Genomic DNA, 25,713 nt, shown 5'->3' on the forward strand with positions numbered 1-25,713 from the left:
GGGTGGGAGGAGAGAGACACATGAAAAGAAGCTCTATGAATGAGGTTTGACTGACTGCCCACAGAGCAACCCAGGAAATGTGAGAAAGCATGTCAGTTTCTGCTAAGAAAGGCGAAGCTTGGCATCATATTAATAACACGTGTGGCGGTAAGTTTCTCTTTATGTCTTCCAGGTTTTTTTTTCCCTTAAATTTGTCCTTAAAGTCCTTAATGGGCTGCCAGTCAGCATCGATAACTCCCTCACTGACCCATCCACACACACTTTGAGGGCCACCCACCCACACATCACAGTAGCCCCTCTCAGGGTGGTTCCCTGCCTTCCTCGCCCTGCTGCCGTCAGCAGCTAATGTTTTTCATGACCTTTACTAAACTCCTCCTCCATGTTCAAAACAAGGTCAAGACAGGCTCTAACTCTCACCCTGCCACCTGTAAGTAGGATGGGAGGCTGTATATTTGCTGCAGAATACGTCTCTCCTTGTCTTTTAAACAGCCGCGGCCGTGCATACCAAGCTCATGCAGCTCACTTAAATCTACGTGTTTTTTTCTGGAGGGCTCCCCGGAGAGCCGCCCACACCAGGTGGTGCAAACACACAGCTCTACCTTCAGCTCTTTTGTGATTGGTTGAAAACAGTGGGTGATAAATCGTTCTATTAACGGAGGGAAATTGGTGTAGCACTCAACACAATTTATGAAGCTATCAAACAGATTTATCATGTTGCGCCCCCCACAGCAATTTTGCAAACCTTCAAAGCTCCAACACCAACTACATTTTTATGTTATGGCCGAAAATTGCAAAGTAGCAAAATTTTACTGTGGTGGCCCGGGGTTTATGACCAGAGAAAGTACTTCTTTAAAGGAAGCCACGAAAGCACTAAAGAAAAAGACACAATAAACATAGTAGTAGACAAACTTCCCTGAGATCTGGACCCAAACCATTATTATTCTGAAACAGTTATTATGAAGTCATCTCACACAGAAAACATCAGAGACAGAGATACTTTTATGGACTGAAGGCATCACTTTGGATGCCTGTCAGCTACAGTGTGCTCAGACAGCAGGACATTCCTGTCTTCCTTGGGCATTAGGCGGCATGTTGCGTGTCTGGCTGCCTTCTTTCTCACATGTGCCTTATAGCATCAGGCTGCTTCCCATTAAGAACACCTGCAATCCAGGCCAGGCTGACTTCAATGCATCACATAGACCCCCCCCCCCCCTTTTTCTGAATGGTTGAGGCAGAGCTGAACAATAATAAAATATTTGGAGTAGGTCACCTGTAATGTATCATTATACATTTATTTAGACATGCAAGATCGGCCATTTTGACCCAACTGAAACCATAAGAACATGATTAGGAGTATGTAGGTGCTGCTTCTATGCTTGGATAGCAATAAAATAAACAACTTGGTGAAGTCTCATAGTTGACTATGTGAAAATGGAGCCAACATTTAGCCAGATGTTCATTCTGGTGTACAGCATGGTGATCCACGCTCAACTGCATGGATGTCACTGTGGATGTGGCACTGACTGAGTATATATATATATCTCACTGGCAGAGATATATCCTAAACCCAGGCTTTCCACAGATTACCCTCAAAATCAGTTTAGGCTTCTAAAAAAATGTTACTAAACCTACCAGCTGATACATGATTATAAAGTAAATGTATTCTTGTGAATAACGCGGCAGCCAAAAATAATGTTAGTGAAGTTAAGGGGACTTTTTCTTGCTTGTGTTAGACAGAGGACTGAGAGTGAGTGTGGAGAAAGAGCTCTTTATCCTCTCCTCTGGAGTGTGTACACAGTGACAGACAGTGGCTGGTGGTTGCCTCAAGTTTGCCTGTGAAAAGTTCTTGTGTTTCAATACCATGTCAGGTAAAAGGCAACGCAAAAGTAAAAGAGCCATGCTCATACCTTCTATACATTTATCCATATATGTTATACAAAGATCTGTATTTTTTATTGGGGGTCTCAGTTTGTGTCACATTTGAATAGTTATACATTATATGTATTTACCTCACATTTCCTACCAGGGCCTACATTCAACATAAGGCTATGCACCAGTAACTGTCAAAACATTGAAGCATTAAAACCCCTTTAATCTGTTTGAGGGTTCACATTCCTCAGGAAAAGCAGCTTTGTCTAAGTTTTCATTCATAAAGAAAACAGGTTTTGAAGCAGAACTTGACCAATAAATCACCCAGACTGATATCCATATATATGCCAATAATGGCTGTTTAGAATGTATGGAACCAGATTTGCGTCATGGTAATTCACACCGAATGTTGCATTCACTGTCAGCTCTGCAGCTCTCGTTTGTGCTTCCTGATTTTTTCCACATTGGATACCAGCCTCTAGTGTGGGGTTGGTTCGACTGAAGAATTACATTCCCATTGGCTAATAGGTTTTTGAGTGACAGCTCAGTATTTGCATCATGCTAGTTTACGTTCATAGGTGTTGTGTGACAGCAACACATATGAGACTGAACTCTGGTCTGTTAAGACTGCACACTGCTCTGCTAAAAGAAGAATTGTGGTTTCTTCAGATTAATGCACCACACATAGTAAAATCAGACAGATAAAGCATTTGAGAAATCAGTTATCAATAATGGTATTTGTTCCAAAATCCTACCAGTCAGGCTGATCATTATTTTTTTTCTGAGGCTTTTAATGGCTAATTTGACAGTTCTTGTAGTTCCAACAGATCTGTGCTATGCCACAGAGTCCAGTCCAGAGGGGCTAACTGCTGGCTAAACCAGTAGCAAACTGCTTTGACTTGGTGCAGGTGCACCCATGATGGTGCATTCCACTTACACTTACAGTAATGGAAGTGAGCCATCATTAAGTGCACCTGTGTTCTGCCTGTTTCAACAGCTCTAACAAAATCAGCCGTGTTGGTTTATATAATCTTCAGATTAAACTTAGTCATATTCGCCTGTGTGACAGAATACACATCCAAAAACCGATGCAATGAAATACCAAAACTCTGACTCAGCACAATTCACCTACAGCAAGTTACTGTAGTAGGTAAGCAGGCTGCATTGCCAGGGAGGTTATTCATCACTCCTCTGGCAGCAGACTGCTGGCTGGGTTAGCTGTTGGTTTTAGGGCCATCTCATTAGTGGAGACAGTAACAAGTCTGAACAAAGGCTGACTGTCATTATAGTCACAGCTGATAACAATTACATGCACATGCTGACAGTAATTATGGGAGAATATCTGAGACTATATGAACTAAGCATAGAGTTTACACATGAAATAGTATGTCTCATAAATATTATATATATCTGAAATGTTTTTTCTATAATAAGTTATAACTGTGAGGGACATGGTTATGACAAGTATTAATATTTCTGTTCGTTTGCATGCTCCAGCCAGCTAACTCTCCCTCACTGTGCTTGTTATTGATTATCTGCTGCTTGTGTCAATGCACCTCTGAAGCAGGAACTGTGCTTTATTTGTTTGTGAGTGTGGTGGCTGTGTTTGAAAGGGAAGTGTGCTTAGCTCGTGGTATAAATGCAACAGGAAATCAAACTAGCAAACTTCCAGTGGTGAGCGAGCCTCTCCGTCCCTCAGGCTACCATCTGCTGCTGTCACCACAGCATCTTTCAGTGACATCGCTCCTCGCTGACTCCTTTGATGTGACTGTCTTTTGACTGTATTAAAGTCTGGAAAATCATTTCATGAATACTAAAAAAACTGTGAAACCTGAAAGCCAGAGACTTCTTAACCCATTAACAGGCTGATCTACAATGTTTACTTTGGACTCTAGTGAAAGTCACTAGAACTAACTTTTTTGAACGTCTGCCCTTACTTTGTGAACCATGCTAGCACAAGATGTAGCCTGAATCCTCCTCTGGCCTGGACATCAGCTCTGCTTTCTGCCAGTGGGCATCCTGGAGCAGCATCTGATACTGTTTGGCTGGAAACAGGCTAAGTCTGGCCGGCTGGCTGGGAGAGAGGGAGGGAGGGATGAGCTGGCTGACAGACAGGACCTGGTCAGGGTCCATGCCTTTACATGAGAGACATAAGGATCCTCATCTTCCTGCTGAGACTCTCCAAGTTATCGCACCCTGTTGGCAGATACATTAATTTCTCAGTAAAAGATTTAAAAAGGAAAACCTTACTAACTGCTGTAGTTATCAGCATTTCAACCAGGAAGTTATTTAAGATGGTGTAAATCAAAGTTATAATAAAATATTAAGTATATAAGACTATAATTAAATATAAAACCTGGAAGAATGCTTCAATAATAACGATTTTCTTCACACATGTGTTGCATGTTGCACTCTTCTGGTCATTATCAGCTTGTTTTTATTTCTTCTTTCTTCTCTTCTTCTTTCCTCAGATGCACCCTGGAGACTTGGGGGGGCGCATTTCAAAGCTAATGGGTGGACCCGAAGGAGAATTTCCAGCCCCGTGATTTGCTAATCGGGGGCTGGTTCCCTTGTCGTTTCCCTGTAATCGTGGCTCTGGTTTGCGGAGCTCGCCCAGCCCTCCTGTCCGCGGACACACCAAGTGTACCGACTGCACTCTGTGCGTTTTGGTTAAAGCCCGAATACCTTCACTGTGAAGGCTGGGCGCTGGGAAGGAGGATCGGGGCCTCGTCGTGGCTGAGAGAAGAGGCTGAAACTCCTCACATATGGCTTTTCTGTAGGACAGAGTTTTCTTCATCATTTGGGATTGTGGAAGGGACGTCATTTCAAACAAAATCACCTGAAGTCGCCCAGAAGTTTGATTCACTTGTGGGCGCCCGATCATGGAGATGCAAAGGTGGTCCACAAGGTGGAAAACGAAAAGGTGGTTTATGGATTCCACTGTAACAGCATTCATCACTTTATCCCTGGTTCTACAGGCTGCTGATGTCAGCGCAGGTAAGATCTGTAGGAGCGTCTTTACTTTGTTTGGCCAAACGGGACCGGAGCGACGCCTGGATGGAAGCGCTCGGTAACTGATGATGGAGGTTGGGGTTGGGGGGGAGTTCAGGGACTTACCTGGGCACAGCAGCGTCGTGTTTGTTCAAAAGTAGTTTGATTAAAGCGAGATAAGCCGCGATACTCGTGTGATTGAGCTGATGTCTTGTGTGGAAAAAAATCTCAGCACTGTAGTAAAGTGGGCTGCTGAACACTCAGCAGACACATGATCAAACTGACATTATTAGGCTGCTTTTACGCACGGATGGAAAGACTCGGAGATGAAACACCTCTCGCCTAATTAAACTCACCCTGACTCTGCTCTGGTATGTGCTTATAGAAAGCATTCTTTACTTTTTAAGATTGACTCACAGGCTGAAAGACCCCACTGTATTTGTACCGTGGTCCGCTAGGTGGATGTGAACACGGTTAGCAGGGTGGATTTCCTCAGCCAGATGACACTGGACATTTGTTGAACCCTGGACTTTGCTGACTTGTTGCTTACAACTGCTACATTGCAGTGAAGTCTCACATTCCTCCCACATGCAGCATGTTGTTAGTGTTTTATTTTATTCCAGACTAAAGGCAGAAAGAGGTGCAATGTCTGACTGTCTGTGCAGAAATACATGAATTGATCGGACCTTTTACTACCATGTGAGGAAGAGGAGGGAGGATTCATTGAAGGTTGTGAGACACCCTTCATTTTCTGCAGACATGGTTAATATCATGTTGGTGTAGTGCACTAGTATAACAGTAAACATGCAGTGCTGAAGTGTAAGTCTCAGACCTGTCAGTGCAGAGAGACCCCTTTCTCCGTCTGGGGTCTAAAAGTGGTCAGGCAGGTTCACCCTATCTCCACACTGCCCTGGTCCACACCAAAGCCCAAAAGCTGGCTTGTGCACCCACCCCCCCTACCCATCACCCCCCCTCCTCCCACCATTCCTCCCTCCACCTCCCACCCCCCCTCACCATCTTTGCACTTCCAACTTTGCACTTAGATGTTTGGTCGGCTGCAGGACAAGGCTGTGTTGTGTGACCGGTGGGAATGCTTCCCCTCTAAGTACTGAGCAGTTATTTGATAATGGTCCTTGTTGCGCTTCCCTATGATTTCAGAGCCTTCAAAGAGCAGGACTGCATACGGGCCTAGCCCGCAGCCATAATGGCCACAAGTCACAGGGTTCAGGATTACATAGGCCTCACACCTTGGCCTATAGATAACACTGTAGGGGATTTATTGTTGCTTGGATACAGCCAGAGACAGTGTATGTACAGTTCTTGATGTTTAACAACGTGTATCGAAATAATTGTAGCATGTGCAGCAGGTGCAGGTGTCTCAGTTATTTAATAACCAGTTTGAAGTTAAAATGAGACATTATTAAGTCTTGTTTTTGTTCAAATGAGTAGATGTGTGGTTTAGTTTTTAACATATCCACCTCACGAAGCTGTCATTTGTTGCCTGCATTTATTACAGCTTAGGAGCTAATGGGCTGGACCTACTTCAGATTGACTGTATCATCCTTTATCATTCCAAACTCTTTATGTAGATTTTAAGGTATTGTGCTGCAGAGTCAGGGTTCCAGGGTCTCAGTCAGATTCTTCAGAACTCTTTATGGCAGTTGAAGCTGTTCCTGCAGGGTGCCCTCTCCATCTAGCACTGTACAGACACGTTTTCTCAGCCCCCGGGGCGCAGGCTCAGATGTGCATTCCAGCAGACAAAGCTAGCATTTTCTGAGTCCTCTACCTAATACGCTCAACTGGGAACATCAGCTAATCAGCTTCTTGCCTGGACCCTTGTCTGACCAAGCTGTCACACATTTACAGTCACAAACTTTTCTTCCTCCACACAAAGTCAGAGCTCGAGAGTGTGCTTTTCATACACGTGTGAAATTGAAGATAATGATCTGTTTAGAATCAAGAGAAATACCGTTATATGCTCTGATTATTATGATTTAATGAGAGGAAAAGAAGGCGGGGGAGAGTCGTGTGAAAAAATGCTTTGAAAAAGTGGTTAGAACTCAGGGAAGTTTCCTTGGTATGACACCAGCATAAAGCAGTCTTGTTTTAGCCAGCAGCGGAGTGGAAGTTAAAGGAAGGAGAGGGGGGAGAGAGGGGGATATATATATATATATATATATAGAGAGAGAGAGAGACACTGACTGACTGAAGATGTTATTAGAGTCTCAGGGAGCTGCAGGTGAAAAGGTCCACCTGAGTTTAAAAGCTTTCTTTTACCTTTCTGTAAAGACATAAATGTCTGAAAGTAACGAAGAGGGAACAGGGTTTGTAATGTCATCGTTTTATGTGTGATGAAGGATGAGCTGAGCCTCAGTCCTAAGTTGTATGTTATCTCTTGGAAGGGACAGTTTATAGTTATGTCCACCTGTAAACATGACGGATATGACATCAAATGTGTTGATCTGTGTCATGGTAATATGTCAGATTGCTCCTCCCACCTTTGGACGTCTCTGGGGTTTGCATATTGATACATAAGGTGACAATCCAATGACTGAACATTAGAGGCTCAGCTGCTGGATCTCCTCTTCCACACTGAGGAAGGTCCATCCTTCCAGTGCCACTGGAGTCCTGCTGGGAGCCATGCTGCCTGTTTGCTTTAGCCCTGAGGACAAACATACCAGCCCATCCGATGCACTCTTTTTAAAGCCTGTGCACACTCATTTGGCCGCTTTAATGGATTGGCTGGTATTGACGTTTTCTCAGCACCTCTGTGCGAGGGTCGTAGCCTGGCCAGATTGCCACATCTGGAACATATGAGTCCTGGAGTTTGGACTGAAAGCAACTCTGCAGGAACTCACAATGAGGTCCTCAGTTCACTCTCCAAAATAAGTAGCGGGTTCATCCTTACAAGCTATAAAATGGCCATGTTGTCCTTTAGTGATGGTGTGTTCCGAGCTTTCCCCCCTGTTTTCTGGCATTTTTCTGTTATTTTTCTTGCCTTCTTCCAGGCCATCTGTTTATGTAGTGAGTGGATTGTGATCAGTGGATGCTTCGGGTGCTCATTATTCTTTATGACCATCCAGAAACTTTGTTTTTAAGAGAAGGGAAGTGGAGGGTGGCTTGGCGAGGCCTGCAGATCCTTGTTTTTTTATCAGATATGTTTAAGAAATGCTTGTATTTTATTTTGAAGCAGATAAGCAGGTATGTGTGGATCTTATGCCTTTATTTAATGAGGTCAGAAAGGACAGGCACCAGGAAGCAGGGACATGCCAAGCAGCAAACAGTCAGATCACTGCTCAGGCCATTGTGCCATGCTCTGTTGTTATCCATAAATAAAATAAGCCACTCACACCTCAGTGCTGCAGAAGTATTTGTATCTAAAGGTTTTGTCCTTTTTTAATCTACAATGACTTTACCTTCAGTATGGATTTATGATAAAACAGGAAATTTTCCTCAGGTGTTTTTTTCCTTAGTTGGAAATGTGCAAAAGAAAGTAAAAGAAACACTAGAGATATTTGACCTCTACATGCCACCTCAAAGAAAAGGTGCTTTTAGGCACTTTGGTATGTTTTTTTTCCCTCCTACAAAACAAATTGGTGTTATTGCATGAAACAGTGTGCCATTGTTTTACTGGTAGTTGCCAGATATTTCTCCATGGAGTGATGTGAGCAGTGTTATGCTACTTATGATTATGTCCAATGAATGCTTAACTGTACTTGTATGAGCACTGTACTTGCTCCTCCTTGATACTGTGTTGCTGCATGCCAGGCTAATGTTTTATACTGAGAGGGTCGGTCTGATCAGCGGACATAATTATATTGCTTTCCCATGGGCCTCTGTGTGCACCCACACAGGCTCCTTTATGTAAAGTGCATCAGATTGAAGAGCCTTATCACTGTAAACCTATCCAGGTGTTATAACTAGAGCTCTGATGGCACATTGTTCATTATGGTCTTTGGTATGCCATGACATAGACATTTCCTGTCAGATGAGCCTGCTCAGCCTGGGCAAGGCAGCATTTCCTCAGTTAACTATTTAAACACGTGTCATGAAGTTTATCCTTATATTTAACACAACACAATTCAAAAATCCATCGTGTCAGAGTGTTTATTTACCTTCGTAAATGTCTTGGATTTGACTTTATATGTACAGAATCACATACAGCCATCTGACTAATGTTGTGTTTGCTCTTTGTACAGCAGAACCAGTGGATGTCCTAAAAGTATTAGCATTTCAAAATTACCCCGAAGGAGTGACAAAAACATCAGGATTTTGCCCACACCGAAGAGCATCGAAGCCTGACTCAGCGTACAGAGTTGCCAAGCAGATCCAGATCAGTGCCCCCACCACACAGCTATTCCCTGGTAAGGCAAACCTCCCAGACTCTTAACTATTAACTGCTCTGTGCAGACTTGTATTCTGGATGTTATGTTGTAATAATTGACTGTAAACCTGCCAAAGTTAAAATTAAGACATCGTCAAAGCTTTGAAACGAGGTTAGCTTTCATGTACTTCAGTGTCACGTACTTGTAAAAACACATTTGTTATCATTGAAGAGTAGAAAACTGACTCTGAGGTTTTGAAGTATGGGTCACGTCAAACTGTTTCCCAACTGACATTTTCATTTCTTGCCTGTGCAGGTGGTGTTTTTCCTGAGGACTTCTCCATCCTGACCACAGTGCGCCCCAAATCTGGCCTCCAGTCCTTCTTGCTGTCCATCTACAATGAGCAGGGAGTCCAGCAGCTGGGCGTGGAAGTGGGACGCTCACCTGTCTTCCTGTATGAGGATCAGACTGGCAAACCAGCCCCAGAGGACTACCCCCTGTACCGAACTCTCAACCTCGCTGATGGAAAGTATGTCAAATTTCAAACGTGCACTCACATAATCACATGACATGTGTCTAAGAAACGCCCTGTTTAGGCTGAGTTTAAAACACGAGAAACATGTCTATTGAACTACATTCTACAACGATTCAGTCACTGTAACATTATCCTATTTCCACTGACTTTTTGCAAGAAAACAACCCAGATCTTCCCCTTGTTGCACCACAGGTGCTCATCACCGGATTATCCATCTCATCAGGGGTCTGTGGGCACAGAGACAGGTCAGAGACAGGGAGACACTGGATTATTGGGGCACAGCAGGGCTGCTATGGGCAACCTGACCTCATACATGAACTCACTGCCTCTGTTATTTTAGAGAGGGGGAGAAAGGATGGTGGGAACACAGGCAGTCCTAAACTTCCTTTTTAGCCCCTTGGATTACCTCACTCCACCAGAAACAAGGCTCCTAACCTTTTAGCGTAAACCTGATTATCTGCTCCTGGGTTCAGAAAGCCTAGAACTCTCACATAAGACTGTGGTGTAGCTGACATGAGCACATCTTGTTATCATGATAGAGAGAAGCTTTATGAGGATTTTCCCACAAACTAAACACACCCCACGATGCTTTGTTGTGTTAGTTTGTCCACTGTGTAGATTTTGTGAACCTCCGTTTAATGAACAGATGTTCTTTGCAGAGGATTTTAACACTTTTTGTCTTGGATGCTTTCCAGCTTCAAGCTTTGTTCACATCTTCAGTGACTGCAGCTCAGACTTTGTACAGTCTACAGTGCGTCTTTGTAGATGTAGCCACTGCTGCTAAGATGCTAAGAAGCTTAAAAAGCATGATGATATTAGGAGCACCATCCTCTTTTCTTTTATACAAAGTGAAGCTGAGGAAGTGTGCTTCTCGAAAATTGTTTAAAGCCAACGTTTGCTTGTCTCCCATATAAGGTGACTAGTAATCCTTTGTGCTGCCGTGCTAAGCCTGGAGAGTGTTGCACGTTTATTTTTCTCTAAGCTCCATTGCCTGCCCTGGAATGTGTCAGTAAGATCTAGCTGCGTTCAAAGATATTTGAACTCAGCTAGATCTGATAACGCGATTCACCAAACAGAATTCATATCACATCAAACATATTATATCTGTGATAAATGGTTCTTCTAAACCCATCTTGAGCTTGCAGTGTTGCCAGGTCTCATCTTCCACCTCAGAACAATGTTTTGACTGTGTGTCTCCTGCTCTGGCAAGGCAGGCCTTCCTGGATCTTGACACACACTTTCCACAATGTTCACCATGTCTGTCATGCCGAGTAACCCAGAAGGAGGATTAAGTTTGGAGTTTAATGAGTGTAATCCTGTGTTAAACAGGGCCAAAGTGTGGGGGCAAGAATGTGGTCCACTGCTGCCTGGTATGCAGTAGCCCTTAAGTGCAGTGGCAAATGATCCAGAGGCAAGGGAGGTGTCAGACTCACGTGTGACCCCAGTTAACTCTTTGCATCTATCGCTGTCGTTGATCAAAATATGTCAGACATAACCTTCGTTATGACTTACATCACACATATCTGAGCGGTTTCTCTGTGAACCGTGTTGTGTGGTATTCAGAATGGATTATATTACTATTAAAATGTTCGTTTAGATTGATAAAACATCAGACTTCATGTTACTGGTCGCTTTCATTACACATTATGTTTTGATTTGAGTAGTTATCCATTGTGTGCTGTGTTTTTTCCAAGTTATTATAGTTACACAGTCCTTATTACAGTGAATATAAGTGTATAATGTGCAACCATCTGACTCCCAATCTGTTCATTTGCTAATTCCTCCTTTGTTGCCCTTGACCAGGTGGCACCGTGTGGCCATCAGTGTGGAGAAGAAGACGGCCACTATCATTGTAGACTGTAAGAAGAAGCTCACCAAGCCACTCCTCCGGAGTGACCATGCCTCCATCGGCACCAATGGCATTACTGTGTTTGGCACCAGGCTTCTGGATGAGGAGGTTTTCCAGGTAAAGTTTACAGTGTGGTGGGATACGTGACTGTGTGGATTTTTCTTCAGATTGGCATCTTGGCATTTCAGAACTGAGGTGGCAACCATATGGTGGACTGTGGAGAAGTCACTGTCTCTTTGATTGTCCAGAATTATGAACATTTTTTGAAGAGCTTAGTCTACAGGAGTTTGGTCTCACTGACATAGTCCTGGACCCCTTTGGTGCTGACAGAAGGAATGTGGAGTTAAAGCAGGGCAGATGTAGAGGTCTCTGGTTCTTTGGATTTTATGAGGAACTTCACATACTGTAGCTATCTGGGCCTTTTATCTGAGCTGCCGGTGCTGTGGTGTAAATGATGACAGTGCAGAGGAGTCCTAGCAGCTGTTTTTACCTATCCTCACGTTTGAAGCACATGAGTGACCTTGTTTCTTGTTTCTTGTTGTTCCTACTATTTTGGAAAAGCATTTTTCCTACTTAAATATAACTATTAAATACAGAATTTTGAAAATTTAAAATATCTCATGTCAGTATCCAGAACAGAAACATGGCAAACATAAAGAGCTTTAACCCTGCAAACGTATCTCTTACAAACTGCTGTACTGGTGCTACTGTAAGCAGTATTTATTGTATATACATTATTGTGAAGCCCGTTTGCTGCTCGCCTCTCCATCTTTTACCCTAAAAATGATGACATCATCTTTGAGACACGGTTCATCCAGAGGTTGATGCTCGTCATGAGTCAGGCAGATGTAAATAATGACAGGCAATGGCTGAATTGTCACGGCAGTCATTGTTTTCTGTAGTGGGAAGTAAAGTTCACTGAAAGGCTATGCAGGGGCTATGTTTGCTTGTGAGAGAGTGCTGTAGGAATGACTAGTCATTATTCTGATGCCATGTTCGAGTGATTGATGCTTCTACTCTCATCTTAAAGCCATAGTTTTTGGCATGCCTTGTCATCGCCACGGGGACGCAGGGCATATTTTAGTCAATTCTGTGAGAGTGCAGAAGGGGGTTTCCATCTTTTCAACCCTGGATTGTTCCTCCTATGTGTCCCTGTTCTACTCTGAGGTTGTTGAGATTATAACATTCCTGCGATGATTGTGTTCTGTGGGAGAAAAGTAAAAGGTCTGACAGGGTAGACCACCAAGATGAAGGAAATATCAAATATATTAATAATAAATGAATTAAAATTGTTTAATTAGTATTACATTCAAAGAAATGACAACCTAATTCTATTTTTTCACTGGCAGTTGTGAAGATGTTTGGTTGATTTTGGTTGTTTTTATGCGCACGGTTTTATAAGAAGATTTGCTTTCACATCTCCTGTCAGTTTTGATTAGATTTATGAGGGAGCTCTGAAGCCAGCATTTGTATCAAACAGTGTGTCTAGTCAGAGGTCGGCCAGTAGAAGGGCTGAAAATAGTAGCCATAAGTCAGCTAACAGGGTCTTCTCTGTGTAGTTTTTGGAACAGGTCTCCTGTCTGTTCTCTGTCCCTGCTCTCCTCCTGAGATCCACAGGGTCCATTGCATGCTGGGATATACAGTACAGAGGAAGGGGATACCTCGGCCTTGTGCATTCAGTGGTGGTAATAAGGAGTGATGTCAGACCTCCTTTTGTTCTTTTAATTAGTCTGAACATTTTAGGAGAGATTCTGCTCCCCAGTTGTAGATTTAATTATTTAAATAGTGATAATAGAATATTGCTTCCATTCGCTTCTTAATTCAAACTCGGGCATTTGTTTTCACAACCTGACCTGCATTTTTCATAAACGTCTATTCATGCCATACCTGCCCCGGGTTGGAGGTGACCACCGTCGCAAAGGGATCTGGCTCAGATGAATAGGAGTCTTTCATTGCCCCGTCAGGCTTTCCTTATTTCCCCCATCTCCTCCCCTCTCTGCATACTCTCTCCTCTGCTCACCACCTCCTCCACCCTCCCCACCTTTGAGGCCTCCATAGTGTGCCAAAGCCATGAGACTGTCTATTCATACCTGGGGGACACTACCTGTCTGAATTAAACACACGCATATACATTCCTGTAGCTATTCCCTAGAAAGGAAAAATAACATTTAAACAGGGCTGAAGGACTGGTGTTGTACACTGTGGTGCCTACGTTGCCAGTATTCCATCTCATTTAAAGAACCCACATGGTGGTTTGTGCTGGATATTGTTTGACAGGGTCAGTCATTGCAAAGTACTGCATTTCAAAACACATAAATGCATCTGTGTGCATTTCTACATTGAGTGGCTGCACTGCAGAGACTTTTTTGTGGGGGGTAGCAACAGTATTGTTGTAATTGTTGTATGTGGCTGTCTAATTACAGTAGACTGTAGTAAGTCTAAAGGTATGTTGCCCTGGGGCAAAGGTATGTCAAAGGACCTACAGTATGTTGATGACTGTTTGGTATTGATTTGGCTGGTGATGCCCTGCACTCGCCCTGTAATTACAACATGCTATTGGCTTTTACTAGACGGACAACAGAAGAGTCGACCAGAGAAAAAAACATTGTTGTTGGTTACTGCATGATTTAAAACACGGACTACTCTTTGGAAATCTAACACTTTTACTCTGCACTGCTGTGACCTCTGACCTCTTCCATGGTTATTTATATCTCATGGTGTCCTGGAGTTAAGATGAGGTCAAGGTCTATTGTGCGGTTAGGGGGGGAAAAAAAAAGATGTTGGATGATGCCACGGATTTAACAACACTCATGATGTCATTCTCTGTCCTGTCTACATCATGCTTCAGAGAACTTAAAGGCAAATCCAATTGTCACAATCTGAAAGGAACTGATGAGACAAAACTCAAAAAACCCTTCATAGACACTATGCAATGCCTCCCTATTTATGTATATTAATGATGATTATAAAGCATGTGAGATGAGCAGTACCAATGATTTATTTATAAAAGTAGGTAGTGTAGTAAATCTATGAGCTTTCATGTGTCTCAGCTGTTGATCTTGACCCTGCGTCTCTCTTTCAGCCTCTCTCTTTTCCCATTGACTTCTGACCCTGCAGCCATTAACACACAGCCTCATGGGCCTGCTTCTTTGCTGCACTGTTCTATGCTATAGCCAGGAGGGGCATAGTTTGGAACTCTGGCCTTGCTCCAAGTTGCCAGGAGCAACTTTTTTTTTTTTTTTTACACAGCAGCAGTACTCAATGGAAGACTCGGTGCAACCCTGCCCAGGTGTTTCTCAGCACAAAGCATCTTTTACCATCCCAGCTGCTCTCTGTAAAGTCTCTGTCTGTCTCTGGATCATCAGTTCCTCTCTTACATCATCTTGGTTCTGTGAGTTGGTTCTGTTTTTTCCAGTGATTCTGCTGCAGTCTATTTGAAAGACAGGTTAATGAACCGTTATAGGAAGACACCTGTCTGTACGAATGCTGTCAGGAAACATGCTGATCCAGCTTTAAGCACTTGGTAGCCCTGACACATTTAATCTTTGTATTTATTATAATCACTGTTGAATGCGTGTGCTATAATGCTCATAAAACAGAAAGTGGTTTCGTAATTGTGCTGATCTGGTTTGGGGCTGAACACCGTGTCTCCACAGCCTATTTGTGTGCAGACGGGTGGCTCTCAGACGTGGACTAATTAGAGCTGACTCGAAGCAGGGTTCAAGCATTCACTGTTGGTCTTAGGGTGACACATGAGGTAATACATGTCAACTTGACTCAGGGCAAGGCTTGATCTCTCTTTTGCTGTTGAGCCTCTGCAAACACACACGGACACAGACACACACCAGTCCCCTTTTCAAGCCTGTTTTGTTGAATTTCTGCTGACTTTTCATGATCAATAATATGTATTCATTTAAGAGTTCTGTTAATACCCAGTGAGCCAAATCATATTTCAAAACATATCTGTTGCTCAGTCGAAGTGCAGCTACTGAACATGTAATGCCTGCAGTGTAATCACTTGATAAGAGCTGACTTGTGGTAAAACAGAATGTTTCTATTAATCACACCGGGTAGGATCAGATATTTGGCAGTCAGATGTAGCGGCTGACAACACAAGGCAGAGACGGTGTTTGCTGTTTAAAATATATGATATACACAACTGAATGAAATAATGTTGCATTTAAACAGCAAAGTCCTGTTTAAAGAACTTATCCATCCACAGAGAGACACACAGGGAGGAATCTGTACTGACAGAGTCATGTTGGGAAGTAGGAGGATGATGGACGCTTACACAGGGAAAGTTTCAAGCAGCGCTGCTTGTTTTCCCATGGGACAAGCCTTAGCACATGAAAGTTTACACTAAGGTGCATGTTAGACCCATTGATCTCTTTGACAATATACTCTCACACACTCAAGACACACACAAATGCATTCTCTCAGCAAGTTGCAGCCTGCTTGATTTCTCCTTGTGTTCCACTGCCAGTCCTCTTCAACATATAGTTTCCCTGCTAGTACAAGTGCAACAGGATTTTACCTCTGGGCCCAGGCATCTGTGAATGTGTGTGTGTGTGTGTGTGTGTTCTTGCCTGCCAAACACCCTAACCAAAGACATGCCCCTCTCCTGGCTGCCTTAGAACACGCCTCAGCTGTCTCTGCAATGTGTATAAAGGCTCAAACACCAGCCTGCCTGCAGGAACTCGGTTCAAGCAATTACAGACTCCAAAGAAAAATCCAGATGCTTTCGCTTGTATGTTCGCTGCCTCGCAGTGAGCTGTGTGCGTTGTTGGCTCTAAGACTGATAACAAGGCGAGACAGTGCTGGAATGGTGTCAAGCATTGTGGTGTCTCCTGTCCCAGCAGTAATGAGAACACTGTGGTTTGTGTGACTTTCCCAAAACCATGTCAGAGTTTTACTCTTTCCTGTGTGCTATTTTAATGGATGACTGAGAAAAAAGCCATTGTGTATGACTAAGTTTTAGCACAGTCATCTTTGACGCTCATTGCAGTAGACACGTCAGTAAACATGTGGTCTTGTGGGCGAAGTTTTTCTGTCAAGGTTTTTGGCAGATTTGTTGGTTAAAGACTAAAGACAGAGGAAGTTATTGTCTGTGGCAGACCTTTAAACCTCACTTTAAGCTAAATTCTAATAAGGCCGTGTAAGACCATAAATGACAAAATAAGTAACAATTAAAAAGTCAAAGATCAACATGCATGTAAATTGATGATATCCTCATATTCTCATGTACTCTCCTGGCTTGTGGTGTTGCTGTTAATAGTAAGCATAAAGTCTTTAATATGTACTGTGGCACACATGTCCCTGCCAGGTGTTGCTTGTGTCTTGATGTTTGTTTGATTTCCTGTGGTTAAATCCAGCGTTGATAATAATAATTTTCCCAGTGTCTGAACTTCCATGCACCATGTGACTCTGGACCCTGTGGTGTGTGTGTGTGTGTGTGTGTTGAGCTGTTTAATCATACAAGGTGGTTAGAGTCTGCCAGACTCCATAAGTGTATGGGACCTAAGATATCGCATCTGTAATTTAAGATTTGCATTCATGCCACTTCAAGATGTTTGTGAGTGTGTGAGCAAGATGAGACACAGCCCTCCTGTTAGTATGTCTGTGTGCCTGTGTCTGCTCTCATCAGCCATATATGAAGGACTACATGTGTCTTTAAAGTGACGTAGAAATGTGTTTGTGTTTCCTGCAGGGTGACATCCAGCAGCTTCTGATTGTGGATGATCCTAAAGCAGCGTACGACTACTGTGAACACTACAGCCCTGACTGTGAAACCCCCCACAGTGACTCCCTGCAGGCACAGGAGCCAGAGGAAGAGGTCAGCCAACCAGGGGGTGGGGGGCATACCATGAAGCAACAGCACATTATCATTACTAAATTTAATGTTCTTATCCACTTCATATCCAAAGATGCATGTTGCCAGGTGTGACTGGCACACCGGCACTGCGTGCCTTCATATTTGTTTCCAATTTTGGGGGCATAGGTAGAACTGAATTCCTGCGGGCCTTTGCTTAACTCGGTCAAGAGATATTCTGTAGTATTTTCAACAATAATTCATCAGACAGTGTGAAAGTCACTCCAGGAAAATGCACGTTCATAACTGCATTCGTATCTGAGAGTAGATATCTACATCACATCACTCTAACTCTATTCAGTGTAGATGCAGACAAGTAGCTTGTAATAGGGACTATGGCAGGTATAGAATTGCACATCAGCCAAAATGGTGCACATCTGGCCACACCCCCCTCCCGTCCATCATTGATGTCACAGCAGGTGTTTTCCATCAGCTGTCAAATTCGGAATACCTGCAGTAATGTCCTTGAGTGGAGGACGGTGGGCAGATGTGCAACCTGCTTGAACATTTCAAACCATAGAGAGACGCACAGCAGGTGTGTGACCGGCAGCACGCAGGAGTCAAGTGTGTGTTTATAAATCTGAATATCAAGACGGGACAAAATTACCACAGTGTGAATAATCAAGAATGATATCAGCACTAGCAGACTTATTAAAAGCAGATAAAATGGTGAGCTATGTCTCCCCTATTTCTCCCTGTGTCACCTTTTTCAAACTGAAGGATGCAATAAACAAGTCTATTAACCGCAGGTGTTTACTTACAGTTCTTACTTATGTCAGTAAACACCAGCAGACAGATTAATCCTCATTAACTACTCGTACACTGAAACATGCCTGCGTTCTTTTTGCCCACGAGTCATCATAAAGATGATTATGAGGTGAAACAATTGTGAATTGTTCCATTCTAATAACTGTACAAACACCATAAGCATCATTTAAACATGTTTAAATATTCAGCCTTCACTTCCATGTCAAAGCATCGGCATGAAAGCATACGATTTTTAATATTGACCGGCTCACAAGGAACTTCCACAGAACTGCATTAATCAGAGAAGGTGTTTAAACCAGCTCTCTTTATTCCAGCTCACATCCTGAAGCGTATCATTTAAATAATTCCATTACGATCTCAGCTGCTCATTCTGTCTTTGTGGCTTGTTTTTCTCTGTTTTATTAGCTTTTTCTTCCATGTTTGTAGCGTAAGAGCCACATGAAAGTTTTTGCCTTTGTTTACCATGTTAAGACCATTATCTAATGAAGTAACCCATACTGTTAATAAAACAGTGATAACAGTGAGTCTGATCTACAGACATATTAACGATACATCCTGTGTGTCATGTAGCATTTTAAACAATGCTGTTGCTTATAGACTGAGTGTTCTGTCTCATGTCAGGGATGGAAATATTCTTCTGAACTCTTAATATTTCTTATCATGTGTTTTTAACTGTTTGAACATGCAGCATGCTGAAGATGATGCAGTATGTATTACATGTGTCATCTTCTTGCTGAGTCAGCACTCTGCATCCTTGATCCTAACCCTAAAACCTCACTCTCTCTCTCTCTGTCTCTCTCTCAACCTCTCCAGTACACTACTGATGATTTAGATTATTCTCAGTTTTATGATTACTCTGAGGGAACAACAGACACCATTCCAACCGATGACTATTCTGAACCGCAGGTAAATGAAAAAAGGAAAAGAAAAGATGCTTTTTTTTCTGTGATGTCTTTCAGTTTGTGATGTCTTTGTGTGTCAGCGTTATGTTTACGTGCACACCAACACTCCAGTAGCTGGCACTAATCTGTGTCATAATGTGACTAAATATATGAGTGTGCATGTAAACATATAGAGTGTGTTGGTCCACTTTGTACCTGTTTTATAAGTCTGCTGCCTCCTCTGTTAATGCTGCCTGCTTTAAGTGTGTCTTTGCATTCCAGCATATCTTTAAAACTATTGTTGACATTTTGATAGCATATATAATGTATTTTTAAATATAACTGCAATAGCTGTAAAGAGCTGCTGAAAGGCAAATCTTATGTTTTTGTTTTGAACCCTCCTGTGTGTGTCACATGACCGCCCACTCTGCGACTGCTGTACAGCATCTTTTCAGCACATATATCCTGAAGGAAGTGCTAATCAAGACTGCGCTTGTAGCCCCTGTACCTGATATGCATGAGTAATATTTAAACAATGCCATGCAGAACATATGAGAACATGAACATGGGCTGATATTTGTGTTGGAAAGACTGTACGCCAGTTGCAGAGTGTGTCTTTTTAAAATCATTTCCACTTTTGGATGTCCCATGTTTGTCTTGGTGTTCTTTGTCGCCATCACCTCTTCCAGAGAAAGAAACGTAGTGTCTCCATGAAAAAGAAGAGGACCAGAAAGTCCCTCAGTAAAACTAAGAGCAAGCCCTTAAAGTTCTTGGCTGCCAAAAAATCACCAGCTAAAAAGTTTGCCTCTAAGAAGAAGCGACCGATGCCTGGCTACCAGGCCACAGCGCCGGCACGACCCAGAGGCAATTTTAGGGTAAACATTCATCGAGAAAAAAAAAAAAACAAAGTCCAGACCCCATCAAGATCTTCCTGTCTTCAGTTTTAAAGGGAAAATCTGTGATGGCAGACTTAGAGCTCCTCTAACCTCCTTCTGTGTAGTCGTAGCAGAGTCGGTAGCAAGCTTGGGAGAACCCCTTTGTGTTAACCCTTTTATTCTTCTTTCCTTTTTTCAACATGACTCAGCTAAACAATGTAGAGGATTACAATACAGACATTGACTACGGAACTGTAGATGGTACTCAAACTCAGTCTCCCTTTGCCACGAGTGGACCCCATGAGGTAATTTTTATTTCATTCACATCTACTTTGGAAAAGCACTGTTAGGTGTGTTGGGAAATGTGAGCCAGGAAGATTTTACCCAAGGAAGTATGTGGTATAAGATACAAAAGATACACCCATTTAGATGAATGGGTGTGTCTTTTGTAGCAGAGATGATGGACAGGGGACTCCTGCTGCACTGCACACACCATCCAGTGATGCATTGCATGCAGTGGACATTCTGGAGGACATTTGGTTCTGTATATTGTGACGTTTAGTTTTGGTTAATGCTGCAGATTATGTTGCTTTTTAGCATGAAACACCTGAAGCTGACACGAGACCTCAGAGCATCAGCTTCCTTACATACTGTACAGCAGCGTTTGCTAGCTTTACTGTACTGCAGCCTTAATCAGGATTAAAAGAAGTCAATTGCAGTAAATGCTGATAGTAAAAAAAAAACGTATTCCCTGTTGTCCATCGCATCGTGAGCTTGGTTTTGATCACTAGTTCTGCTTATTTCTTCTGAAAGAACTATGATCAACAAGGCTGCAGCAGTCTCCTCACAGCCAGCTATGATCATGCACTGTCTATGTTTGACAAAGTAGGTGTGATTACACAGGCTACTTTAAATATATAATTTGCCAAGCTGGAGATCTGCCAGCCATACCTGTGTAATTGCATCCACTCTGTCGCGCTCCAAAATAGTTGTGTTGCCAGACACACAGCATCAAGCTAACAGGTGGCTCCAAACAGATTCATTTTAAAAGGAGTCAAAGAAAATTTGATTTTGTGTCTGCTGCACAGCAACTAATAAAAATAATAATAATCTTGATGTTGATGCAAATTGATTTAAATGCCATTTCAGCTTCTCTTTACTGCCTCTTTTAGTGTATCGTGACAGCTGTCTGGTTTTATAAAAGCCAAGGCTGAGGTCATCATGAATATCAAGCTTATTTTTCATAATGATTTCCCTCAGCCATTAGGGAAACACTTTATTTATTGTACGTGTTAGGGATGATACGTACAATAAATAAAGTGTTACCATTGCTATTACATTTGCTTTTTAGCTCAGTATTCTACATATAATGCTGAATCTATTTGTAATCTGCATTAATAACATCTAAAAGTAGATTTGCCTCAGTTGCTTAACTAACCCTGTCTCCTTGGTTGCTCACCATTACTTCCCCTTCTTTACTTGGGCAATGCCCGAAAAAGGCTGTGGAGGAGGATGTTGTCGGTGCATATGTCAGTGAGGCCGATCCCATTACCCCGGAGACCACTATTGTCCCAGAAACGGTGGAGAACGCGGAAACCGGTGCAGAATCATATGACTTTAAGGAATATGACCTAAAGGAGTATGACTTGGGCGAGGTTGACAGCAAGTTGTATGGTTATGGGGAGTATGATGAGTATGGCAATGCCCCTCCCAAACCCACGGCTACCTACGATGATGAGGTGGGGCCTGGGGTTGCTGCTGAAACCGACGTTTCCCAGAGTACCGTAAGTATCACACCCTGACCTGGAGACCCTGGGGTGTGTGCATGAACGGCGGTGTCAGGGACCCTCTGTGTGTCACGGACTCCCTCTGTCTTTCAGTGCATGTCTTCCTATAGTCGGTTGCTTGGCATGGGAAATGCGTCATTGAGTGTGGAATCTGTTAATGCGTATGTTGTGCTGCTGGGTGTGTGGGTGTGTGTGTGTGACCGGTGATTAATAGATTGACAACTATGATAGGGGGACAGTGCATGCATCTGTGTTTGTAAAGGGTTCTTACTTTCTGTCTGACACATTCCAGCGTGTGCACAAGCACAGAAAACACTCCTACGTCATCTTTCTACACACACACAGCTCTCAATCAGTGTGCGCTGGACCAACCTAGACTCCGCCCATAAATACCCAACATGCACCCCCTCACCTACTCATCTCTCATCACTTGGATCTAATTCCGCCCTCTCTCTCCCTCTGCTGTTTTAACAAGCAGCTTGCCTGTGACATATACCTCCCTGCGTGCTCAATAAATCGTAGGGACATGTCTGCACAGTGCACTCACACCTAGTTGTAAAGAAGATGTTAGGGATTCATTCACTTCCCTTTCTGCCTTTAACAAATCAACAGTAACCATGGTAAACCTCCCTCCCCTTAACTTTATGCATTATGGGCCCCAGCTCTGTTTAAATACACCCTCTGTCAGATCACCCTCAAACACAGTTGTGTGTCTCTGAGCCTCTGGGCATTGTTAGCATGTGAGCACGAGGTCTTTATTAGCCTTGTATTCCTTTTTCAATACCACTCTCAACACAAAGAAATCCCACCCACTTACACACAGGCACCTTCTAATTCCTCCCGTCTCACCCCACTTTTTCCATCAGACAGAATCAGCTGCTACTGAAACTAAAACTCAGATATCTGTTGAGATTTTGTTGTCTGCACAAAGAAAGTCGTATTTATTTGTTTGTTTTTTTTTGTTCACCATCAATTAGCCACACTGCTCAATGGCAATGCAATGACAGCATTGCTCCATTTCAAGCATGTAGCGCCCCGCTGTCACTCATTAGGACTAACACTTTACCTGTGTTGTTGTTTCACTGTGTGATATTTGTGCTTCACCTTCTGCCTCTACATTAGCTGCAGCTGATTAAATGATACTGACTGATTGAGTTAAAGTGGTTAAACACACATTGCTTTGATGGGCTGAACAGCCTCTCATCAGTTCTGTTTTCACCTGGGGAGTTTACTGTAACTGCAGTGTGAAGAACGCCACCTCTTCTCTTGCTCTGTAACTCCAGGTCGCTGGTGTTGAGGGAGCCTTTGGCCAGAAGGGAGAGAAGGGCGAGCCGGCTGTGATTGAACCTGTAAGGTCCAGTTAAATGATTCATGTCACAGTTGAGAGAATGTGTGCTGTAAAACTGTTTGTTTTTTTTAAGGGCATGCTGATTGAGGGACCACCAGGACCACCTGGGCCAGCTGTGAGTATATTGTTGCACCTGAGCATAACTGCACAGCACTGCAGTCAGGATTTAATGATCTGGCGTGCTGGTGGTGCTCACCAACTTTGTCTTTTTAGGGTCTTCCAGGACCCTCAGGCCTCCAAGGACCCCCAGGCCCTGCAGGAGACTCAGGTGACAGGGTGAGTTGATATTTAGGGCTTCAGGCCATCTACATTTCTTTATGTATATATGTGTATATAGTGTAAGTTGAAGATGGGTGACTCTGCTGCACCTTGCTGAGGCACTAGTCTTGTCTAATGTTTGTATTTGCCAGTAAGTTAACAAGCTACACAAGACTCCATTTTTAGCTGCATTTCAAGCTTTGTCTCTCTATTCACTACAACCAATGACTGTGTGACCATCTAAAAAGTTTTTAAATATTAACATTAGTATTGAGGGTTTTTTTCAGATGCACTTTAGGCCTCCTCATTATTATATATAGAAGGTGTGGGACATATCCTTGAACCTGTAAATGTCAACTGTAATAACTCTCTTGAGGACTATACTGCTGTCTAAGTGATCTCATCAGAGTCAGAGGGGAGCATGTCTAGTTTCACATTGTGTCATAGAGGTCTGATGTTCTAATGTGTTCACTTCCATTGTAGTATAGCTTATGACATTTTCTGTGTGACATTGAACACATCATTGTGTTAGAACACTTGAAGGTTAAAAGGGCAGTAACAATATTTTTTCTGGCATTCTCGAGTGCTTTGCTCTTTGAACCGTCTCTCTGTTCCACAGTCAGGCAGCACACAGACACACACAAACATGCGCATCAGAATAGATGAGAAGGAAGTTAGTTTTGGACGATAGATAGAAGCGTGACTTACAGATGGACAGGCTGGGTCTTATGTGTGCTGGAGAAGGAGGCGCATATGTTAATCAAAACTAACAAAGTAAACCTCCAGTATATATCACTCCATCTGTGTGTGTATGCATGTGCAGCACAATTATGCTAATGCTAATAGAATAAATACAGCACAGGGACAATGAAAAGTAATGGTGTCACTTTCTGCATTGCAGGGTCCTCCTGGTCGCCCTGGTCTGCCTGGTGCTGATGGGTTGCCAGGTCCCCCTGGTACCATGCTGATGCTGCCAGTAAGTGCACACGCCACACTCTTGATCATGTAATGAGGATTGCCAGGCGAGTTTCTAGTGTATTGTATAGCAATGACAACCAAAATGAGCTGTCTGTGTGTTATACAGTTCCGTTTTGGTGGGGATGGCGAGAAAGGTCCAGTGGTGTCTGCCCAAGAAGCCCAAGCCCAAGCCATCCTTTCCCAGGCCAGAGTAAGTACTGTAGGCACCAAGGCATTAAAAAACACAGGGAAGCCAAAAGGCTGTGCACAAACCCTCCACCCCCATCCTGCTGTCTGCTCACAGCTGTAGGGGCAAAGGAGGGGAAGGAAGATGGACACCGTATTTTGGAGGGGAGGGGAGGGGTTGCAGTGAGTTTGGTTGGTCTTGCAAGGCTAAAAGGAGACATGCCGAGCAGGCTGAAGAGCAACAACATAAAAAGGCCACTTTGAACAGATGGGCAGGCAGGAGAGACTGTTAAAAATACTTTAGGGGGCTCTCAATCTGCGGGTGGGCTAAACAGGTGTAGAAAATGTCTTTGTGTGTTTGTGGGCTAGGAGGTGGGAAGTTGGAGGGAAAAAAAATGGGACTTGGTATGTAAGGTTCCTGGATTCTGTGCAGTACCCACATTAATTACACAAACACAGCACAGTGAACAGGGCATGTGTTTGAGGGGTTTCCTACAACTTTAGAAGTTAAGTGAATCCTGAATGTGTACACAGTGAACGAAAAGCATATGTGATAAACACAGAATGAGATGTAGAGAATTTAACATTATGTATATTTAGAGACACTGCACACTCTCACTGCTTTAACATGCTCAATAATATTATAATGTTAGTCATTTATTTTCCATTATGTGTGTATTTTCTCTGACTGGACTTTGACCCTCGACTCGACTGTGTTTCTGCCCTGCAGCTGGCGATGAGAGGACCCCCAGGGCCAATGGGTTTGACAGGAAGATCGGGACCAGTGGTGAGTCTCTGGCTGTTTTTAGGAGCTTTCCTTCTTTTTTCCAAACTCCAAATTTAGTTTTATTACTCAATCTGCTGCATTTGCTCATGCCAATCGTTCATCTGGATTTATCAAAGCGTGTGCTTGTGCTTCGACAGTAAACAGATCCCATGTTTTATGGCTCGAGGGACACCCTACCTGTCTGTTTGGTAAAACCAGCGCCAAAAAAAATCAGATTCTGTTGTTGCCACACCATCGCCACCCCTACCCCTCAACTACCCATCCGCCTCCTTGGGCTTGTTGATACATGATCCACTAGCTTATCTCCAGGAGAAGGCCTGACAAAAGGCACAGGGAATTACACAGCGCTAAATCTGCTCTACTCAGGCTGAACACAGTGATCCGAAAAGATATGGAAATATACAAAGAACCACAGATGAGATAAGACA

At 43.2% G+C, this 25,713-nt stretch overlaps 1 protein-coding gene across 2 annotated transcripts in view; it reads left to right on the top strand.

Annotated features, from left to right (window-relative positions):
- The first annotated feature begins 4,693 nt into the window (after positions 1-4,693).
- col11a1a (collagen, type XI, alpha 1a) overlaps positions 4,694-25,713 on the top strand; it is a 57,260-nt gene continuing 36,240 nt past the window's right edge. Inside the window, exons 1-14 of one of the 2 annotated variants that reach the window (XM_028432703.1) lie at positions 4,694-4,866; positions 9,060-9,224; positions 9,501-9,714; positions 11,524-11,686; positions 17,277-17,402; positions 19,020-19,112; positions 20,172-20,267; positions 21,462-21,746; positions 23,033-23,098; positions 23,171-23,212; positions 23,311-23,373; positions 24,257-24,331; positions 24,440-24,523; positions 25,229-25,285. In XM_028432703.1, the coding sequence (XP_028288504.1) occupies positions 4,752-4,866; positions 9,060-9,224; positions 9,501-9,714; positions 11,524-11,686; positions 17,277-17,402; positions 19,020-19,112; positions 20,172-20,267; positions 21,462-21,746; positions 23,033-23,098; positions 23,171-23,212; positions 23,311-23,373; positions 24,257-24,331; positions 24,440-24,523; positions 25,229-25,285 (1,644 nt within the window). In that variant the 5' untranslated portion in view covers positions 4,694-4,751. The remainder of the gene's footprint in view (positions 4,867-9,059; positions 9,225-9,500; positions 9,715-11,523; positions 11,687-17,276; positions 17,403-19,019; positions 19,113-20,171; positions 20,268-21,461; positions 21,747-23,032; positions 23,099-23,170; positions 23,213-23,310; positions 23,374-24,256; positions 24,332-24,439; positions 24,524-25,228; positions 25,286-25,713) is intronic. The other variant, XM_028432704.1, reaches the window with a different exon arrangement.

The sequence above is a fragment of the Parambassis ranga genome, chromosome 20 (genome assembly GCF_900634625.1).
Source record: "Parambassis ranga chromosome 20, fParRan2.1, whole genome shotgun sequence".
Classification (NCBI taxonomy): domain Eukaryota; kingdom Metazoa; phylum Chordata; class Actinopteri; family Ambassidae; genus Parambassis; species Parambassis ranga.